Raw genomic sequence first — 17,759 nt, 5'->3', positions numbered from 1 at the left:
AGTTTGCAGTTGCAGTGAAGCAGCGAGGCAGAAGTCTTTTGCAATGTGTAGACAGCTGGCTGTCATCCCTGCTGGTTCAGCTGTGACTCTCTCCCACGTGTGTGTGTGTGTGTGTGTGTGTGTGTGTGTGTGTGTGTGTGTGCGTGTGTGTGTGTGTGCGTGTGTCGCCACTGGTGGTTTACACGCAGGGTGCAGCAATATGGTTTCCTGACACTGCTGGCCCTATCATTTTTCAGTCACCCTGACACCTATTTTACCCAGCAGGCTTCTGACAACTAAACAACCATGGAGGATGAAGTGGTAATGAGGGAGACACAGACAGTGATGCAGGTGCTGTGTAATCGTCAATCTGGCAGCATGCCCTTTAGAAACCGATACAACAGACATTAAGTAGAGTTATAACCAAACCAGGTTTTTAGAATGACTCATAGCCCAAGTCCCCGATCCTTAAGTCTTAGCTATATTGTCTGTATACAAAGATCTAAATGCTCCCACAGCACTCTGCACACTGAATACAATTCTGTAAGGGAAATATGAAATCCTTTATTTGTTGGCTCAACAGGGGAAACCGTTAGCCTGGCTCTGGCCAGTTCTCACTTATTGTCTCATTTATTTCAATACATTACTGCATATGAAAACATTCTCTGCAAAATTGCCAGGCAAGGATGACTCCTGGAAGTATACGGAGATCGGTCTATAGAAGAAATATGGCATGCAGGTAAACTTCAAGACAATTACTAGGGAATTGATAATAAATACCCGTAGGCCTGGAGACTCCATCAAGGTCTCCTGCAGATCAAGGGAGCCACTGTTATATAAGAATCTTAAGCATGCATTATTTAACTTATTGGCAGGGTAATCAACAATAAATAATTGCTAACTGCAGCTGTGACTAGTTTGAGTACTGGCAGATCAATCGAAGCTGATCATATGAATATGTATCTGTAAGTAAGAAAGAACTGTAAACTATAAATAAATGCAATGGAGTAAAATGTCTAAAATATTTGCATTGGAAATGTTGTGGAGTAGATAATAAAAGCTTAAATGTAAAACATATTGTACTTAAGGAAAATACAAGTACCTCAAAATTGTTGTTCCGTAGCCTTTTTTAAGTAGAAAGAAAGTCTCTTTATGTTTATTGGTATCTATCCTTTATTTAGCAAGGAAGGTCCTGTTGAGATACAGGATTACATTTTTTCAGTTCAATGAATTTATACAGAACAAAATCACAAATTTGCCTCAGATGGCTTTAAAAATTGACTACATCCTCTGTTCCAGTTCGTCTCATCAGATAAGGAAGACTCCCCTAAAACAACCATTCTAACAGGGGAAAAGGTAAGAAACGTCAGGGAGAGCTACTTGATCCCTCTCCCAGGAGATCGTGGCAGTAGAGGTCCCGATCTCTTCGTCCGGGGAGTCTGTTCATAATACAGAAACATTAGTGGCCACAGAGAATCAACAGAACTGACTACCGTCATCCATCCCTGAGTAGGCCCGTACTGTGGTAGGAGCAGGTTCTCATGGATAACCACGCCCATATACGGTTTTCGCGCGAAAAGACGGATTGTTCCATTGTGAGTGCGGGGGGTGGGGGACTCAGAAGAGCGGCTACTCTTTAACATCCATAAAACTGCTTTATTGAAATAAACAAGTGGTCCGAGGTTTATTTACTTTTATTTTTAATTTGACCGTTAATGCAGTCTAGAAACGACTTAACTACAAACTAATATATAAACGCGACAACAACAAACTCCCTATTTCTTTTTTTTTACAATGCCCGAACTTCTCTAGTAGTGTTTTTTTTTTTTAAACCCACCTCTAATCGTCGGCGTCCATGCTGCAAGACAAAAGTGACTGTTGAGTGGACGTTTTGCCGATAAACGGAGATTTAACAAAATGACCCTCACGTCAAAGGTAAGCAGCGGGGCAACTCGTGTAAATGCATCTCTGTGACCAAACGTTGGATTCCGTGTTGGAGAAAAGTCAGATTAAGTTAAACTGAACACCGTTGCTAGCAGCTAACGTTGGCATGGCCGGCCTGTTTCTGTCCCATTGACGGATTCATATTTCTCCTTCGGGGGAAAAAAAAAAAGTTGAATTTCGATTAACGTTAGCTAGTTCAGCCCCGTGACCCGGACAACCCCGTCACAATCATTCATCATTCATCTCGTGAACGCCATTTTGCCAAACTTGTGTCAAGTCTTTGTTTTGACATCAAAGAGCTCACACGTGAGCCGCTTCGCATCAGAGGTGGCGGTTAGGTTTTGGATAAATGCCAAATTATGACAGTGATGGCGTATCAGGGTGGGAGGGTCTGATCTGTGTCGCCCTCCTCTCTGAAGGGCAGAGGTCAACACCTCTGTGCCTGATGGGATGGGTCAGCAGATATCAACAGATGGGACCCTGGAAAACAGGAAATGGATAGGACACTGCTAGACTCTGTTTTACAAAAATAAAAATGTCCCTCGTATGCACGTTTGTCAAAGACTCTGGGCCTAAAGATTCAGTCCCTAAAGGCTTGTACACTGTTGTCGTAAGAAAAACTAATCCTGATAATTGTGTTTCCTCTTTAACAGCTCAAAAACATACATAACGTGGTTTTCGTTAAGCTTGACATGACTTCAACAAATCTTAATCGGAATTACAGAAAAATTCAAAAAACAAAAACGAAAGCCTGCTACAGAATATTTAATATTTGCTCAGTTGGGTGTTAGACCACTTTGAAATCTTGTTAAATCCAATTCTTTTTTATGTGGTTTACATCCTGGTATCATAAATACATATAACATGAGCCATTTCCTTATTTGTGAAATAACTGCTGAAATGTAATTACCGTATTTAATCACCTTCATCAAATGTGCCCAAATAAGTTACCTCTTTTTAATTAGGCCAGAAGGAAAGAAAAAAAAAAGTGACACACGAATGAATTCATTTTAATTATGTATTTGTTACACAGCAGCATTGGTGACTGTGGGTGGCAAACAATGAGGAAATAACGCCAATGTCAATGGAATACAAGGGTTTAGTGTCTGTTCCTTTTCCCTGCCAAGGCTGAGAAGTTGCACAAGCCTGTCGTGTTAAGGATGTCCTTGGGTTTAGTTTGGTAATGTTAACTCAATGTTAACTCAAAAGGACAAGTTTACACCACTAGCATCAGTGCTGGTGATCCTGGCAGTGGAAAGCTACCACAGATTTACTAAATTAAATTGGTCCCACTGCGTTCAGTGCAAACAATCGGCTTAGTGATGTCCACTGATGGTGCTCCCTCTGGTGTAAAGTGTAAAAATTGTCATGGGGGGGGTACATGGAACGTTTATTCCATGTATCCTTGAGCTCCAACAAGTTGAGTGCTGTTTGCTTCCCCATAAAACATTTGCAATCCTTTTCTTTATGCAAATCAATGTTTACCAGCTTGCATCCTCCTGCCCTGTGGTTGCTGGTGCATCGCTGTCACCTTTGTGCATGTGCACAAAAGAAACGTAACGGGGACCCACTCCTAGAAAAACGGTTCAAAAACTTGACGCCATCTATTCCACCAAACCGAGTTCAATACGATGCTTGATGTCTGCCAACAGGCTCTGTGTTTCAAGTCCAAGTTCATCACTGCTGAGCTTGCTCGTCTGTTCAGCCAGTCGGACAGTGAGGAGGACTTTGAAGGTTTCAGTGAGGACGAGGAAGAAGAAGAAGAGGACATAGGATCTTTTAACAAACGATACAAGACCAAGGTATAAAACATTTAGCTGTTTTATTTGATGGGAAATTAGGCGATACCACAGTCAAAGAGGCACCAGATTAATGCTTTTTTTCTCTAGCTGGTGGATTCAGAGGACAGTGACGTGGACACAGGCTTCTATTCTGATGGCGAGGATGCCCCCCCACCAAAGAGGAAGAGCCTTTTAGTTGCTCTGAGGTGTGTGTGTGTCTACATTTACTTCAGTGCTGCTAGCATAAACAAAGACTGATTAATTTGCATGCGTGGTTGGGGTTGCCTGTAGACTGGACTGTAGTACACAATAGCTAACAAATCCTTTTTAAATGCAACATTAACCTACATGATGTCTTGAATAGGCAAAGTCTGAGTCTTGGGGTTAATTATTTGTGTCACAGCTTGAATCCGGATCAGGCAGAAGCATAAAGGCACTAATAACTCTGCACTGATTCATTTGATTGCTGTATTCATCCTTGTAGCACCCTATAATGTAATAATTTCGCCTGAAAAGGTAATAAATTTGCACTTAACTCGATCGAAAATGTAATAACTTCACCAATAATGTAATAAAATATCCTGACTGATATTGTATTAACATTTTTGCCTTATTACGTTATTGGGAATTTATTACATTTAAAAAAAATTAAAAACTGATACTGTCATACGTGACAGTTAACGTAATATAAATGTACATTTTCAGTCAAGAGTTCTACATTATGTTTTTTAAGAATCTAAGAATGTTATATACACTGGATTTGAAACAGCAGAATGACTATTGGGTTAAATTGCAGGCCTTGAGTACCATACACCCATATGCATATGTGCAAATACTCAAGGACATTTTCTATTTAAGCTTTATTTGTACAAGTAAATCTCATACTACAGTATAAGTATGACAGTATGTCAACTGGCCACTATGTCACTTGACATAGAGTAAATTTCAAACAAAGAGTCAATTTGACATTGAAAGTGATATAACAACCATTTATGAGTAGATATATAGGCCGATGTTTATGTCAGGTGTCATGTAATGTGTATGTAGGTGTTATGAATGCTTATACTCAATGAAGTGTTACTGAAAGTTGCATATATTGCCATATGCATTCTTAGATTCTTAAAACACATAATGTAGAACTCGTGACTGAAAATGAACATATATATTACATTGAAAATGTAACAAATTCCCAATAATAACGTATTACATTATCTGTCAAGTATGACAGGATCAGTTTTGAAAAAAAGACCCCCCCCTGAAAATGTAACAAATTTCCAATAATAAGGTATTACATTATCGGTAAAAATGTAATTAGAATATCGGTCTGGATATTTTATTACATTATTGGGTTTTATTACATTTTCAATCGAGTTAAGTGCAAATTTTATTACATTTTCAGGCGTTATTACATTTTCAGGAAATTATTACATTATAGGGCGCTACAATCCCCTTACCCAACTATACAAGGGACTGTCAGAAACAGTTTCATGACAATTGCGTTGATTCTTCTTTTAATATTGTTCCTCAGGTTTCCCATCAAAAGACTGTCTACCCCCAAACACGAGCTGCAAGAAAAAAATGTAAAAAAGCCAGTCAAAGAAACTCCTCCTCCACAGAGAGCCACAAGAAGGCAGCGGATGACGAAGAAGCAGCAGCAGCAGCAGGATGAGAAGAAGAAGGAGGAGGAGGAGGAGGAGGAGGAGGAGGAGGAAGACGACGAGGAGGTCCTGTCTCAGAGCCTACGGAAACGAGACAAGCACATCCGGGAAAACAAGGCCATGGTAATGAACCCTGACAGCCTTTTGTGATTTCTCCATATTGTAAAGAACTTTGTGAGCTGTGTCCTAAAATGACATCCATCCCTCCTTTCTCCTTTGTGTCCTTTGACTCTTCACTGTTGTTGTCTTTCAGCTGGCTAAGCTGTTTGCTGATCTGACCACCATTGCTGACCTGACTCTGCCCACTACCCCTCAAGTGAGTGCATTAGCAATGGTTTCTCACAACCAAGTGACCATTGAAATCAACCATTCATTCTTCAAATGACTTGAATTACTGATCATCAAAAACATTACATTTGTTTGCTTGACCAAAGCTATTTTACATTAAGTTTAAACTATGCATCAAAACTGTAGCGTTTAATTTAGAGACGCCTGGCTCACCTGACATTAAATACAATGACAGTAAATACATGTCTATCTCTTAGTGTAGCGCTGGAGTAGAGGACTTGCATGGGCTTTTACCCGCATGGTTGAACACTTTAATCCAAAGTGATGGTTATTAGTTGCTTGGGATGGAAGCGTCAGCTCAATAAGCTGAAATATTCCACCTCCATTAAGAGCATACAAGCAATAGGAACAATAGTGAGATATCATCCAAAATTGAAAATAGTAATTTGGGTGTTTTTGTTGACAAAAGACCAGATGTTTACATGTTTTAGGTAAAAGAGTGGTTGTTTTATATTTGTATTGGGCACATACAATAACTTTCTCCACAAATATCATCAGTATTGTAGTAAGTCTTATTTGCTTTTTTCATACCAGAGCTGTATCAGGCACATTTTAAACAGCGGTTGAAAGGAAGGCTGTGGATGCAGATCAGATCATCCTTTTCAAGTGTTTGAGTTCAGCTAACTGTTGTCCCTCCTCACCAGGGAAAAGGTGGATTTTGTTATTACTTTCACAACATGCAAGGCTGTTGTTTTAATGAGAAGTGGTTAGCTGAAGAAAATATTTTAGAAATGGCTTTGGAGAAGAGCTACAGATAAGAAGGCCTACTGAACAACCTGCAAAAATATATATTGATATAAAGGAATTCTGTGAACTTTGTGTGCTGATAAAGGAGTCTTTAAAACTTTGGTTTATGTATCTTGTAAGTGTTGAAAGTTACTTCAATCTTACACTTTTAAAAGGTGTGTGAAGCCTGTAATAAGATTTCCTGTTTTTTTTCTGTTGTAATTTCTAAACGCTGTTTCATTTCTGCAGAAGAAGAAGCGTACGGTAGAGAAGGCAACACCACGGAAGAGCAAGTTTCAACCAAAGATGGGCTCAGAAAGGAGGAACCCGTCCCGCAAGGCTCGTCCTCCTGAGAACTTTGCAGTGGAGGAAAAGAGCGAGCCAGCCTGCAAAAGGCCGAGGACTGTAGACCTCAGGAGACTGTTGGAGGTACGATGTGCAAAACACTTCACACTGTGTGATCACATCTACAGCATTCACACAGCTCTCATGTGCACTGTTTTCCCACAAGACTTTGTGAGACTGTGGTGGGTGGATCTCAGACCCTCTAGGGGAATCCGAGGTAGCATGTCCCTGGACAAATATTTTGTATGTACAAGAGTCAAGTCAAGTCAAGTATCTAGCCAACTTTTATTTTTGCGATTTTATACAAATCAAATGTCCCCCCAAAAAGGTTACACTTAAACAAGAGTTCAATTTGTTGTTTATCTGCAATCTTTTGGTTGTGTTTGGGCAGGTAGATGGGGATATCGGTCAGAAAAAGAGGAGGAGGCTTGGTTCCAGGAGGGGTACGTATGAGGTTCGGTCAGTCGACGACATCACCCAAGAAGACCTGGACAACATAGCGTACCGCAGCAAAGACAAGATCTGGGACAAGGACAATGTGAGTCACGTTCTCTACCCATTTAGTGGTCTACTGCTGTCAGGTTTCCCCAGTTAGAGCGTCTCATCACTGTGTGTTACTCTTCCAGGGCAGCTCATGTCACCAGTGCAGACAGAAGACCCTGGACACCAAGACCGTGTGTCGCAGTGGTTTCTGCGTGAAGGGCAAAGGTCAGTTCTGTGGGCCATGCCTGAAGAACCGCTATGGAGAGGAAGTAAGCGACGTGCTGCTCGACCCGGTCAGTGTTTATTCTTTTTCTTTTCAAACACCCTGAATCTGTTTTGAAAAAAATGGCTTTTTGTTTAGCTTTAAAAGAAAGACAGTGGGGGTTCATGTGCAAATGTTTCAGACATGAGGCTGGAGGGAACATAAAACCTGAACAGGTTCAACACAGTTGTTAAATGTGGACCTTTTCTCCGTAGACGTGGTCGTGCCCCATCTGCCGGGACATGTGTAACTGTAGTCTGTGTCGTAAGAAGGACGGCCGCTGTGCTACCGGCATCCTGGTGGGTTTGGCCCGCTACAACGGCCACGACAATGTCCACAAGTATCTGCAGAGGTAAGAACATATGTGCGGTCTTTAAAATAACTGTTGTTAAATGTCTGTTCTGCTGCATTGAGCTTGGAATAAGGAGACTCTACTAAAATTCAGCCAATTCTACAGCTGACTTTAACTATTTGTGTGAATTGTTGATTATTTCACTTTTGAGTGCACCGTTTCTAAAAAGGCCTCACCTTTTTAGAATGCTTACAAATTGAGGTTCATCTGAAATTATGAGTAATTTTAAACAATTGGTCGAAAGGGCAGAAAATGAATAACCAATAAAAACTGAGGAATTGCTTAAATTTGGAGCGAACTTTAAAGTTGCAGCCCTACTGAGACCTACTGTGACAGAAGATAGAGCTCACGTCTTGCTTTGTTTCCATGGCAGCATTCAGAAGGATCTGCAGTGAAGTCCAGAGAGAAGACCAGAGAGGAGAACCTGCTTGTACAGCTAGTATCCGGAGCAGGCTCTCATGCTGCACAGTACCGTAGAACTCCTTTTAATGTACACTTTTAGGTTTAGATCAAGCTTTTTTTTAACTAGAACTAGAGAAACAAGAACAAAAAGATGTTGTTTTTTGCATCCCCTTAATCCAAGCCACATACACTGTTAATATGTTTTCTATATTTTTGTTTTAAGGCTTCATAAGATGCAGGGATGTTTTTTTTTTGTTTTTTTTAAAGCCAGTACTCGCCAGTACATTTTGTGTATGTATGTTTTCATTTGTTTTCATCAAAATGTAACGTACGTTTTATTTTCTGTGTTGCGGATACAAAAGGAGCTCTTTTTTATATATAGATATATATAGATATATACCGACTACTTTTCTTAACATTTTTGTTGTCAGCCCACTGTAAATTCTAATAAAGAATGGCAGTATCCTAATGATTTGCCATGCTTTATAAGATGTATTTAATTATAAAGCCTGTGCCCAAGCTACACCAATGTCTTTTTAAGGAAGAAATTCAAGACTAACCTTGAAAGGTTGCTGCAGGCAAGTGTGTGTGTGCATGTGTGTTGGTACCTGGTGTTATTTCCCCTGGTGAGTGGGGTCAGAACCAGGTAAACTGTTGCTCTTGAGCCAGTCAGCTAATCTCATGTAATAACCACATAGCATCGCTGCAGGGTGGGAGGCTCACGGCACAGTCAGAGGGCACCTGAGGTCACTGGATTTTCACGAGGCATGTGATTTGACAAATGGAAATGTCTATTATTTACTCACTGGTGTCTTAATTATCTATACATTGTGTTAGTGCAAACTCAAGATTAATGTGAGCGTGTGTGCACACCATGCTGATCTGCAGACAGGTTTTGGAAAAGGTTTCAACCCAGCATCTCCAACAGTCAATCTAATCCAAAGTCATAAAAAAAAGAATGGACTCAAAAAATGTTCTTGTTCTGATACTTTGATGGTTCAATACATCAAACTCATTTTCCTATCATAACTCCATAAAACACCCAAGGGTGCAGAGAGAGGTTGTAGATCTGTTTTTTTTTATTATTCTTTTTATTTGAAGTGCTTCAAAGGAGCGACATGTCAATGTTATGAGTGAGCTGCCGACTCTGTGATTCTTTTTGTATTCTGGCAGTCAGGACGACCTGCTGGTGAACTTGCAGAAGGCACCTTGATCATACCTGAGTTCCACTTGAGGTTTTGTAAAGCATGTTTTCTTTAGTAAAAAAGTAATAATTGCTTTCTATTGGTTTGTAATCTGATTGGTGCACACAAATACCAGAGCATCAGAGTGGAATTTAAAGACAGTTTTAATCACTTTATTGTCAAGTGTTATGCAGGCAAAGCATCTTTTCTGCTTAAGTTTGTCCTTTTTTCTTTTTTCTTGACATAACACGTTTGTACAAACCAGTTTTAAAAATATCAATAAACTGGGGCCTTTGAGGCTAACCTGGCAAAAAACCATTATCAAATGTCATGGAGACGAACAAACATCTTTTTAGAAAAAGATTTTACAAATGAGATGTCACTACAAAATATCAAAGAAAAAAAAGTTGGTTTTCACACAAAATATTACCAAAAACATCTAAATTCGTTTGGTATCAACCTTTTCATCGTCAAACAATGGTAACTTTTTTGCTTTCTTCTTCTTTTGTTATTTTTCTCCAAAAAAAACAAAAAAAAAAACACATCGTGGCGCAAAGAGAAGAAATGAACAGCAATGGTCAGACGTAGAAAAAAGAAAACCGAAGCACAAAGATTAAAGAAGAGAGAAGCAGCACTACGGCAAAAAACTCAAACATGCTGTACACGACCTCAGAATCAACGCACACACAAATACAAGTCCAGCAAAAGGCAAATAGTACAACTCAAGGATAAATAATAAATTAGCCGTACACAGTGGGGTCCTGTGTGTGTGAACATACTGGCAGGGGAACAACTGATAAATTCTAATAAAATAAAAATATCTTTTTAATTTTCAAAAGAATGTACGCACTGAACTAACACGGCAACACCACCAGAAAACGTCTCTTAATATCCATATAGCTAAATAGCCCGACCCGCTCCCCCCACAACTCTCATCGCTGTTGCTCTTTGGCTTTCTGTGCAGTGCTCTCCGTGTCGCCCCCTAATGATGCGAGAGATCTCCCCTCTTTCTTCGCCCCGGCCAACTCTTGAGGTTCCCTCTGTACGACAGCTTGTGTTAAGGCAATTGTGGTACATCGGTCACGGAGCGGGGTTAGAAGTGGTGGGGGGTGGTCGCCGCCAGAGCACAGAAAGCAAAAAAGCAATATCAGTGACGTCTCACCAAACCGTCGTCACCTCCACCAGGTACCATCTGATGGTTATCGATCGTAGAAAAATTGGCATTGGACAGACTGCAGCTGTGATGTTAAAGCCACCCTGTGGTGTCGGACGACAGTACTGCTTTCAGGTGTTCTCACCGATCTGGCTTGTTTTATCAACAGAGAAAACTTCCCCTGACAATGTAAACATGGTTTCACTAGGATTGTCATTATAGTATTGCTTTCACTACACAAACAAAGTTGTAGAAAGCTAGATTGTTTTTCTCTATAGAAACCTCTTCTTTTTTCTTTTTTTTTTCTTCAAATGGCCACTGTGCCTCAATAGGAATGCATTATTTATAAATCTTTTTATATGTGCTTTTTCTACTCTTTTTTTATTATTTTTTTATTTCATTTATTTATTTGTTTTTAATTTCCCTCTCCCCTTCATTAACAGTTTATCCGTTGACTGGTCTCGAAGGAATCAACACCTGAATCTGGTCTGAGGACTAAACCTGAACCATGAATAAAACTCAAATTAGGTAGATCCTCTCGGTGACAGAATGGGAACACAAACGCACACTCATTCATACAGGTCACACATACACACAGGCACCATCCCAGACTGCCTCTGCTCTATCACTGCTCTGCAACAGTCCTGTACCATGATTGACTCTCAGCACTGTCCGACAGGTACGAAACAGGAACACAACTTTGTGCATAGAGTTAAATTCTGTCGCGATTTAAGAAAATGTCTCTCCATGTTGGATGGTTTTAGATTCAGCAGGTCCCCCTGTCTTGTGCTAATCTAGACACTACTTACATTCCTTTCCCCACCGCAAATGGAATTATTATAGATTAATCATATAAATGCCAAACTAATCTTTCATATGTTTAGGCTAAATTTTTATGTTAGTTAATGTAAGATTGTGATGTTTATATTTTTCTGTTTGTGTTCATCGCATGACCCCGTCTCCTTTGAGTCCCTTTTTTTCATGAGAGAACATTTTTTTAAATTATGTAAAATTAATAGTAGAAAAAAAAAACAAATAAAAGGTAGCCACCTCTACAGTCCCTGCAAAGACTCCCAAAAAACAGGAAGCCAGCCTTCAGTAAAGAAAACAGGAGTCAGGTGCCTATTGAAACTCCTCCTCTTCCTCCTCCTCTTCCTCCAGGTGATTAGAGGTGGTGGGTGTAGCGGGGTCAGAGTCACGCGAGAGGGTCGCTACGGTGACGATCTGAGGGGATGCATCCAAGCCTTCGGGGGCATCCTCCTCCATGTCATCAGTGGTGATGATCGCCACCGCCGCGCCGCCTTTCTTGTTCTGGTGGGTCTTGATGTGCTTGGAGAGGTGGTCGCTGCGCATGAAGCGCTTGGAGCATTCAGGACACTCAAAACGCTTTTCTCCTGCAGGCGAGAAGACGAATTATAAGAGATGAACAAATCAAGAGGTGACCCCATGGTTTTCAACAGATGCTTCCCAGTTGTGACAAAAAAAAACGTTCCTTCTCAGACTTCTGTTTCGATTATTATTGCAAACAAACCCATGTTTAGCGGCAAGAAATTTTATTATTTGGTGAAATAGATTTGTTTAATGAGGGATTTGAAAGGACGTTGGATTAAAACTGCAACAAGTCAGTCGACAGAAAAATAATCTGCATCTATTTTGGGGTTTCCCAGTGTTGGTCAAACAAAACATTTGAAGATTTAATCCACTAAAATGGATTGATGATGCAAGTTGCAGCCTTTCACCTTCCAAAGGGGCCCACATCACCAGTCTACATCCCTGTGTGTGGTTTTCCTACCTGTGTGTGTTCTCCGGTGTCTCTGCAGCTCGTCGCTCCTGGTGAACCTCTTGCCACAGAAGATCCAGTTACAGACGAACGGCCTCTCACCGGTGTGCCAACGCAGGTGGGCCCTCAGGTGGGACGTCTTGCCGTACACCTTCCCACAGCCCTCCATGTGGCAGATGTGCTGCTTCTTCTTTGTGGGGTCACCGCTATTCCTACAACACACACTTGAGTTAGGATTGAGCTGGAGGTTGTATGTGTGTATGTACGCAGCGATGCACTGATCTGATCCCGATGCTTGATCCAAATATTAGTCAGTATCGTGCATTTGTGTGTGCGTGTGTGTCTGTTTGTTAAAGCTTTCAGGACTTGAAACAAATGGGATGACAGCTGGTCTGTGCTTGAATTTTTGGAAGATGTAATTTCCACATCCAAATCTAAAACAAACATTCAGTATACAAGCTGTGTTTTTTAAAGTGAACTTCTCTGAGTGAATTATTGAGACTTTTAACACACTGAATTGTTCTAGCAAAGTTGAATATATTTGACTGCTCTCTGAATATACCCAGTGCATGCTCCTGGTGCCAACTCCTCATTACAAAGGGAAGTGCTGGGTGGTGAGAGGTCGGATCTCTCACTTTAGGATACAAGCTACACTGTGTTCTGACCATCTGTCAAACCAGTTGTCCCATCATAAAATTACATCATTTTGGAATAATCATTAGAAAAATGTAAACATGCGTTTGTAAATCAAGGGGCTTAGTGAGGTGGAGTGGAAACCTGAAGACCCTGATGTCCAAAAGCCAGCCTCCTTGTGAATAACTTTAATGCACTATGTGGTATTTTTGCATGAGGTATGTTTGTCTGTTTTTTAAAAGAGAAAAAAACTTTAATTCCACATATGTCCACATGTTAATGTGTTTCATAACATACCTATGCACGTTGGTCTGTGTTCGTAATGTGTTCATACCTTCCCTCTCCATCCCTGCAGTTCGGACAAGAGCAGGCGACACGACGAAGCCTCTTGCTGGGTGGCCCCTCCTGGTCCGAAGAACTTTGTACGGAGCCCAGCTGGTCTGGACTCATCGATGAGCCTGCTGTGACGTTGCCAACAGTGACCGCCACTGGAGATGACTGAACTTTGATCCCATCCTGACCCTGTGGTTGACCTGGAAGGTGATTTGAAAATGACAAAATGTGTTAACTTGTTTATAGAAAACAAGTTTTATCGTCTGTGAAGTCTATATGACAATAGAGAAAGTTGAAAAATCAAAACGGTCTTGAATACATCCTAAGAGACACAATTTGATGTCTAAAGTAGTTTACCACACAACTGGAGATTGGAGTCATTAAATACTGTTCATATTTTCTCAATAACCAATGCATACTATATCACTTTAACCACAGGTTTCTTATAATGAATGGATTGGTGATGAGTAATCACTATACATTTACACAATTTCTCTTAGCGTGGTCTTACCCTGTAAACCAGTAATGGTGAGGGGAACACCTTGCACCTGAACCCCAGCAGTGCCCAGTCCTGCGATGCTGACCGTCTGTACCCCAGACCCCGGGTTGATCTGGGCTGCACTCAGCGTTAGGGGAGTTCCACTGAGGGAGACCAGCCCTCCACTCCCCATTGTCGCCCCACCGGCCACCGGGGCCAGTGTCAGCTGCTGTGGCATCGCCGCCCCGAGGCCGCCCTGCAGGGAGACTCCACTGGGCAGCTGCAGTGTCTGCCAGGTGATCTGCCCAGATGGGGACAGGGTTGGAGTACGGATAAGGACCTGGGCTTGGTTCTGGAAGGCCTGGATGGGCTGCAGGGTTTGACCCGGGGCCAGCTGGAGGGTCTGAATGTGCTGAGTTTGCTGCTGCCCATGGGCCTGACCCTGACTCTGAGGCTGCAGCTGGATCTGCTGGACCAGCTGGTGCCCCATCTGGCCCACTATAACTTGCTGAATTGTTCCTGATGTATCTGTCTGTAGCCCGTTGGCCTGGTTCTGGCTTTGAGAGTCTGCCTCACTGCTCTGCACTTGGGTGTCAGCTGGTCCACCCTCCGATCCAGTAGAAACCACGTGTGTCACATCAGACGCGCTGTCACCTTCGGCTACCGTCGTTGAGCCAGTTGATGCTGTTGCAGGAGCTATCCCAGACAGTGCTGTTGTCACCAGCTGGTTGCCATTGGCAACAGAGAATGTGCCATCAGCTGATTGGATAAGCTGCACAGCCCCGCCCCCTCCAACATTATTTATCACAGGCAGAGCCAGGGTCATGCCACCAAGGTTTATAGGTACTGTGGTCATAACAGGAGTCTGGGAGCCCTGCAGAGTCTGAAGCTGCAGTGGGAAAGACTGTGCAGGGCGGATCTGCAGTGGGACCGTCTGATTGGCTGTAGTTGTCAGGATGGCTTGCTGGTTGGCTTGCTGGAGGATAGCCTGGGGCTGGCCCGGACTCTGGGTCTGGATGAGCTGGACCTGTTCTGATATGCCCCCGATGGAGGCCGTCTGAGCTGAGCTGATATGGATCTGCTGCCCATCTGCAGTCTGTAGATGAGGGATGACCTGATACTGGACCCCGCCCCCGGCATTGGGCAGGTTCTGAACCTGGATGATCTGGAACTGCTGTTGTTGCTGATTGGCTGCAATGCTGTTGGTCCCAACTATTGACTTCACCTGCCCAACAGCAAAGGAGCAGCGTTACAGTTAAGAGCACAAACAATGGCAGACAACAAGAAAATAATGTGCTCCAACCCGCTGCTTCCCCCACTTCCTTCACCTTGCGTCCGACCGGTGAGCTGTCGTTAGCCAAGGTGGTGGCCACCGTCACAGCAACAGGCTGGTTGGTGTTCTCTTTGGCCATGGTCGGAGCTGCTGTAAGGATCTGCCAGCCGTTCCCCGTGAACTGAGCTGGGACCAGTTCCAGCTGCTGGGGCACCAGGGTCTGGCCTCCACCTGTGTCCAACACTATCTGACCCTGGAGTTGACCTGGCTGCAACTGGATCTGACCAGCCTGGAGCTGGAACTGCTGGGCCCCCACCTGGGCCTGAGCCCCCTCCAGTCCCCCCTGCCCTCCGATCTTACTGCAGGTGGCCGCTAACAGAGCCAGCGGAGAGGGCTGTGAGGAATCCTGGGGTTGGAGAAAGGAGGGATGAAAGGGAGGGGCGGAGAGAGAGGCACAGTTAAACGGGAGTGACGATGGAGTGAAGCCGGAGCCTCGCATACATACACAAGAAAGTACCACATGTGAAAAGAAACAAAAAAACAAAGGGTGGACAAGTATCATTATGTACTCGTACGATGAACAAATTGAAATAAATATGAGAACGGGTAAAAGAGCGAGGGTTGGGGAGAACACAAAAAAGAAACGAAACAAGCAAGGATAAAGAGAGAGAGAGAGAGAGAGAGAGAGAGAGAGAGCTGTCAGTGGAAGTGGGCGGTATTACAGGAAGTGAGTGGGTGGGCGTGTGAGAACCACATTTCTTTTTTCTCAGAACAGTGGAAGAAAATGCCACCTTCTCTGTCTCTCTCTCTCTCTCTCTGTCTCTCTCTCTCCTCTCTTTCAAAGGAACTAGGTCGCAGGCACATTTTTTATGCTATACACCTCAGAAACAGCCTAGATTCTGTAACAAACACAACAGCGTGGACTAACGTAGCAGCGATGCTTGCCACACACGTTCAACAACAATAGATGCACTTCAGAATAACTGGCCGGCCGAGATGAAACAAGAGGATGCAAGACACAACCTGTAAAAAAAAGCAGATTAAAACGGAAGTTCCAGAGTTGGAGAGCAACATACCAACACTGCAGGTTTTTAAAATAAATCCACATGCAGAATTTAATCATTTTGACCCTAATTCAAATGGACAATTCAAAAGTATTGTGGCTGACAGCCGTATAAGCCTATTCAAGAGGCTCTGGTCTAGCTCTCAGCAGGGCTACACAGAAGCAGGAAGTGGAATTCACCAGAGAAACGCCCCCAGAGGTGTCTGGCTGGCTGGGAGGGAGGGCGTACATTTCTTTTTTCTTTTTTTGGCCCAACAGCCAAGGCAAAAGTAATCAATTATGATGCACTTTTAATTTCTTTTCTTTCTTTTTTTTTTACCTGTGATCCAGAACTTTTCCCCTTTTTAGACACTTTCCCTCCTTCAGTTCCAGATGATTCCTTCTTGGGGTCTGTCAAAAAGACACACAGTGTGAGAATATCTCCAGTTATAACATCATCGCCTCAGTATTTCAGAATGGTACAAAGTCCCAGGATAAGGCACAGTCGTGTGGACACTAAGTTGCCTGAACAAGATTTGATCATACTGCAGATATCAAGCACAACAAAGGTGATCAATAAAGGTAAAGGAGAAAACCAGTAACCTCATCATCAATATCAAAGGCACGGGGAGCCTCCTATCTGTCAGAACGAGAGGGAGAGGGGTGGAGACGGAGAGGGGGGAGGGTACCTACCACTCATAACGCATTAATATACCGAGAGGGAGAGGGTGTAGTTCACGGTAGAAGGCCGGCCGGGTACAGAGGCGGAGGACGGCCTATATGTTCGGCGCTGGGCCGTGGCGGATCTGCCCGTTCGACGAAACCACCCACCGGCCAGGAAGGGCGGTACCAAGCGCAGGCACAATCAAGCAGCCCCAAATAACTGAGATAACGGAGAGCACAGTGAACGTCAGCGGCCCGTCGGCCCCCTCGCAGCCCGGTCGTATGTCCCTTTCACCGGACGGCCAGTCCATAAACGAGCAAATGAGTGCTTGTTAGAATAATATCCACAGAGAAGTTGGCAGTGTGTGACCGTGGAGGCCCACCCACTTCCATTTAAGCATCAGGACAACACCCTCTTCGCTGCTCCTGCCTGTCGCCGCCGTTTCTCGCAGCCGCACGACGCGGGGACCCCTCGTCGCCGTCCGTCACCAAACCGAAAACAAACCGTCACCAGTGTTTGTATTTCACGCGTATTCCCTTTTTTTTCCTCGTGCACAATTGATTTTTGTTAAGGGGGAGATACGGGGAGATAGCTGTGGCTTTTGTGGGCGGACGCGCTCCTCCCACATATTCAGATTGGACGACGGGGCTCGGCGTGCGAGGGTCTAGATGGGAGTTGTATTTTGGCGAGGCCTCGCCTTCTCGAGCTCCGCTCGGCGGCCGGAACTGCAACTCCCGTGATGCTTCGGCGCAGTCTGTCGGGTCTCGAGCGACGCTGCTGGTAGTCACGTTGGTGTGAGAGCGCGAGGGAAGGGCGGTGACTTCTGTGTTGTGGGGGGTTGGGCGAACGGGAAAGGGAGGCGTGTTGGTGTGTTTCTGTACACTGGTTTCACAAGAACACAGCTCTGATATAAAGGAAGATAAAGCAGCGGAACTCAAG

At 43.4% G+C, this 17,759-nt stretch overlaps 2 protein-coding genes across 3 annotated transcripts; one reads left to right on the top strand and one right to left on the bottom strand.

The window, feature by feature from the left end:
- Window positions 1–1,816: 1,816 nt before the first annotated feature.
- Window positions 1,817–11,347, top strand: cdca7b (cell division cycle associated 7b). The gene is made up of 10 exons (XM_084031703.1): window positions 1,817–1,914; window positions 3,576–3,725; window positions 3,813–3,910; window positions 5,233–5,485; window positions 5,616–5,678; window positions 6,686–6,865; window positions 7,173–7,319; window positions 7,408–7,557; window positions 7,742–7,878; window positions 8,252–11,347. The coding sequence occupies exons 1-10, from the start codon at window positions 1,897–1,899 to the stop codon at window positions 8,271–8,273; spliced, it is 1,218 nt and encodes a 405-aa protein (XP_083887829.1). The 5' UTR covers window positions 1,817–1,896; the 3' UTR covers window positions 8,274–11,347.
- On the bottom strand, window positions 9,611–17,426 carry sp4 (sp4 transcription factor). 2 transcript variants are annotated; one of them, XM_084031701.1, is made up of 7 exons: window positions 16,850–17,426; window positions 16,497–16,567; window positions 15,170–15,520; window positions 13,875–15,066; window positions 13,365–13,563; window positions 12,410–12,609; window positions 9,611–12,011 (listed from the first exon to the last, which is right to left on the bottom strand). In XM_084031701.1, exons 1-7 carry the CDS (start codon window positions 16,854–16,856, stop codon window positions 11,740–11,742), a joined length of 2,292 nt encoding a protein of 763 aa, XP_083887827.1. In that variant the 5' UTR covers window positions 16,857–17,426; the 3' UTR covers window positions 9,611–11,739. The 2 variants fall into 2 exon arrangements, with proteins under 2 accessions (XP_083887827.1, XP_083887828.1); XM_084031702.1 differs by lacking the exons at window positions 16,497–16,567; window positions 16,850–17,426 and adding an exon at window positions 16,191–16,343.
- Between the last annotated feature and the right edge of the window lie 333 nt (window positions 17,427–17,759).

Source organism: Eutrigla gurnardus, assembly GCF_963514095.1.
Source record: "Eutrigla gurnardus genome assembly, chromosome: 17".
In the NCBI taxonomy this organism is placed as follows: domain Eukaryota; kingdom Metazoa; phylum Chordata; class Actinopteri; order Perciformes; family Triglidae; genus Eutrigla; species Eutrigla gurnardus.
Note: the sequence above shows the minus strand (reverse complement) of the source record. Positions and strands in the feature narration are given on the sequence as shown.

Coding starts and splice junctions, on each gene's coding strand:
- cdca7b (XM_084031703.1), top strand. Junction 3,726..3,812: donor ACAAACGATACAAGACCAAG/GTATAAAACATT, acceptor TTTTTTCTCTAG/CTGGTGGATTCAGAGGACAG. Junction 5,486..5,615: donor TCCGGGAAAACAAGGCCATG/GTAATGAACCCT, acceptor GTTGTCTTTCAG/CTGGCTAAGCTGTTTGCTGA.
- sp4 (XM_084031701.1), bottom strand. Junction 15,521..16,496: donor GGAAAAGTTCTGGATCACAG/GTAAAAAAAAAA, acceptor CTCCAACCCCAG/GATTCCTCACAGCCCTCTCC. Junction 12,610..13,364: donor TGCAGGGATGGAGAGGGAAG/GTATGAACACAT, acceptor TGTGTGTTGTAG/GAATAGCGGTGACCCCACAA.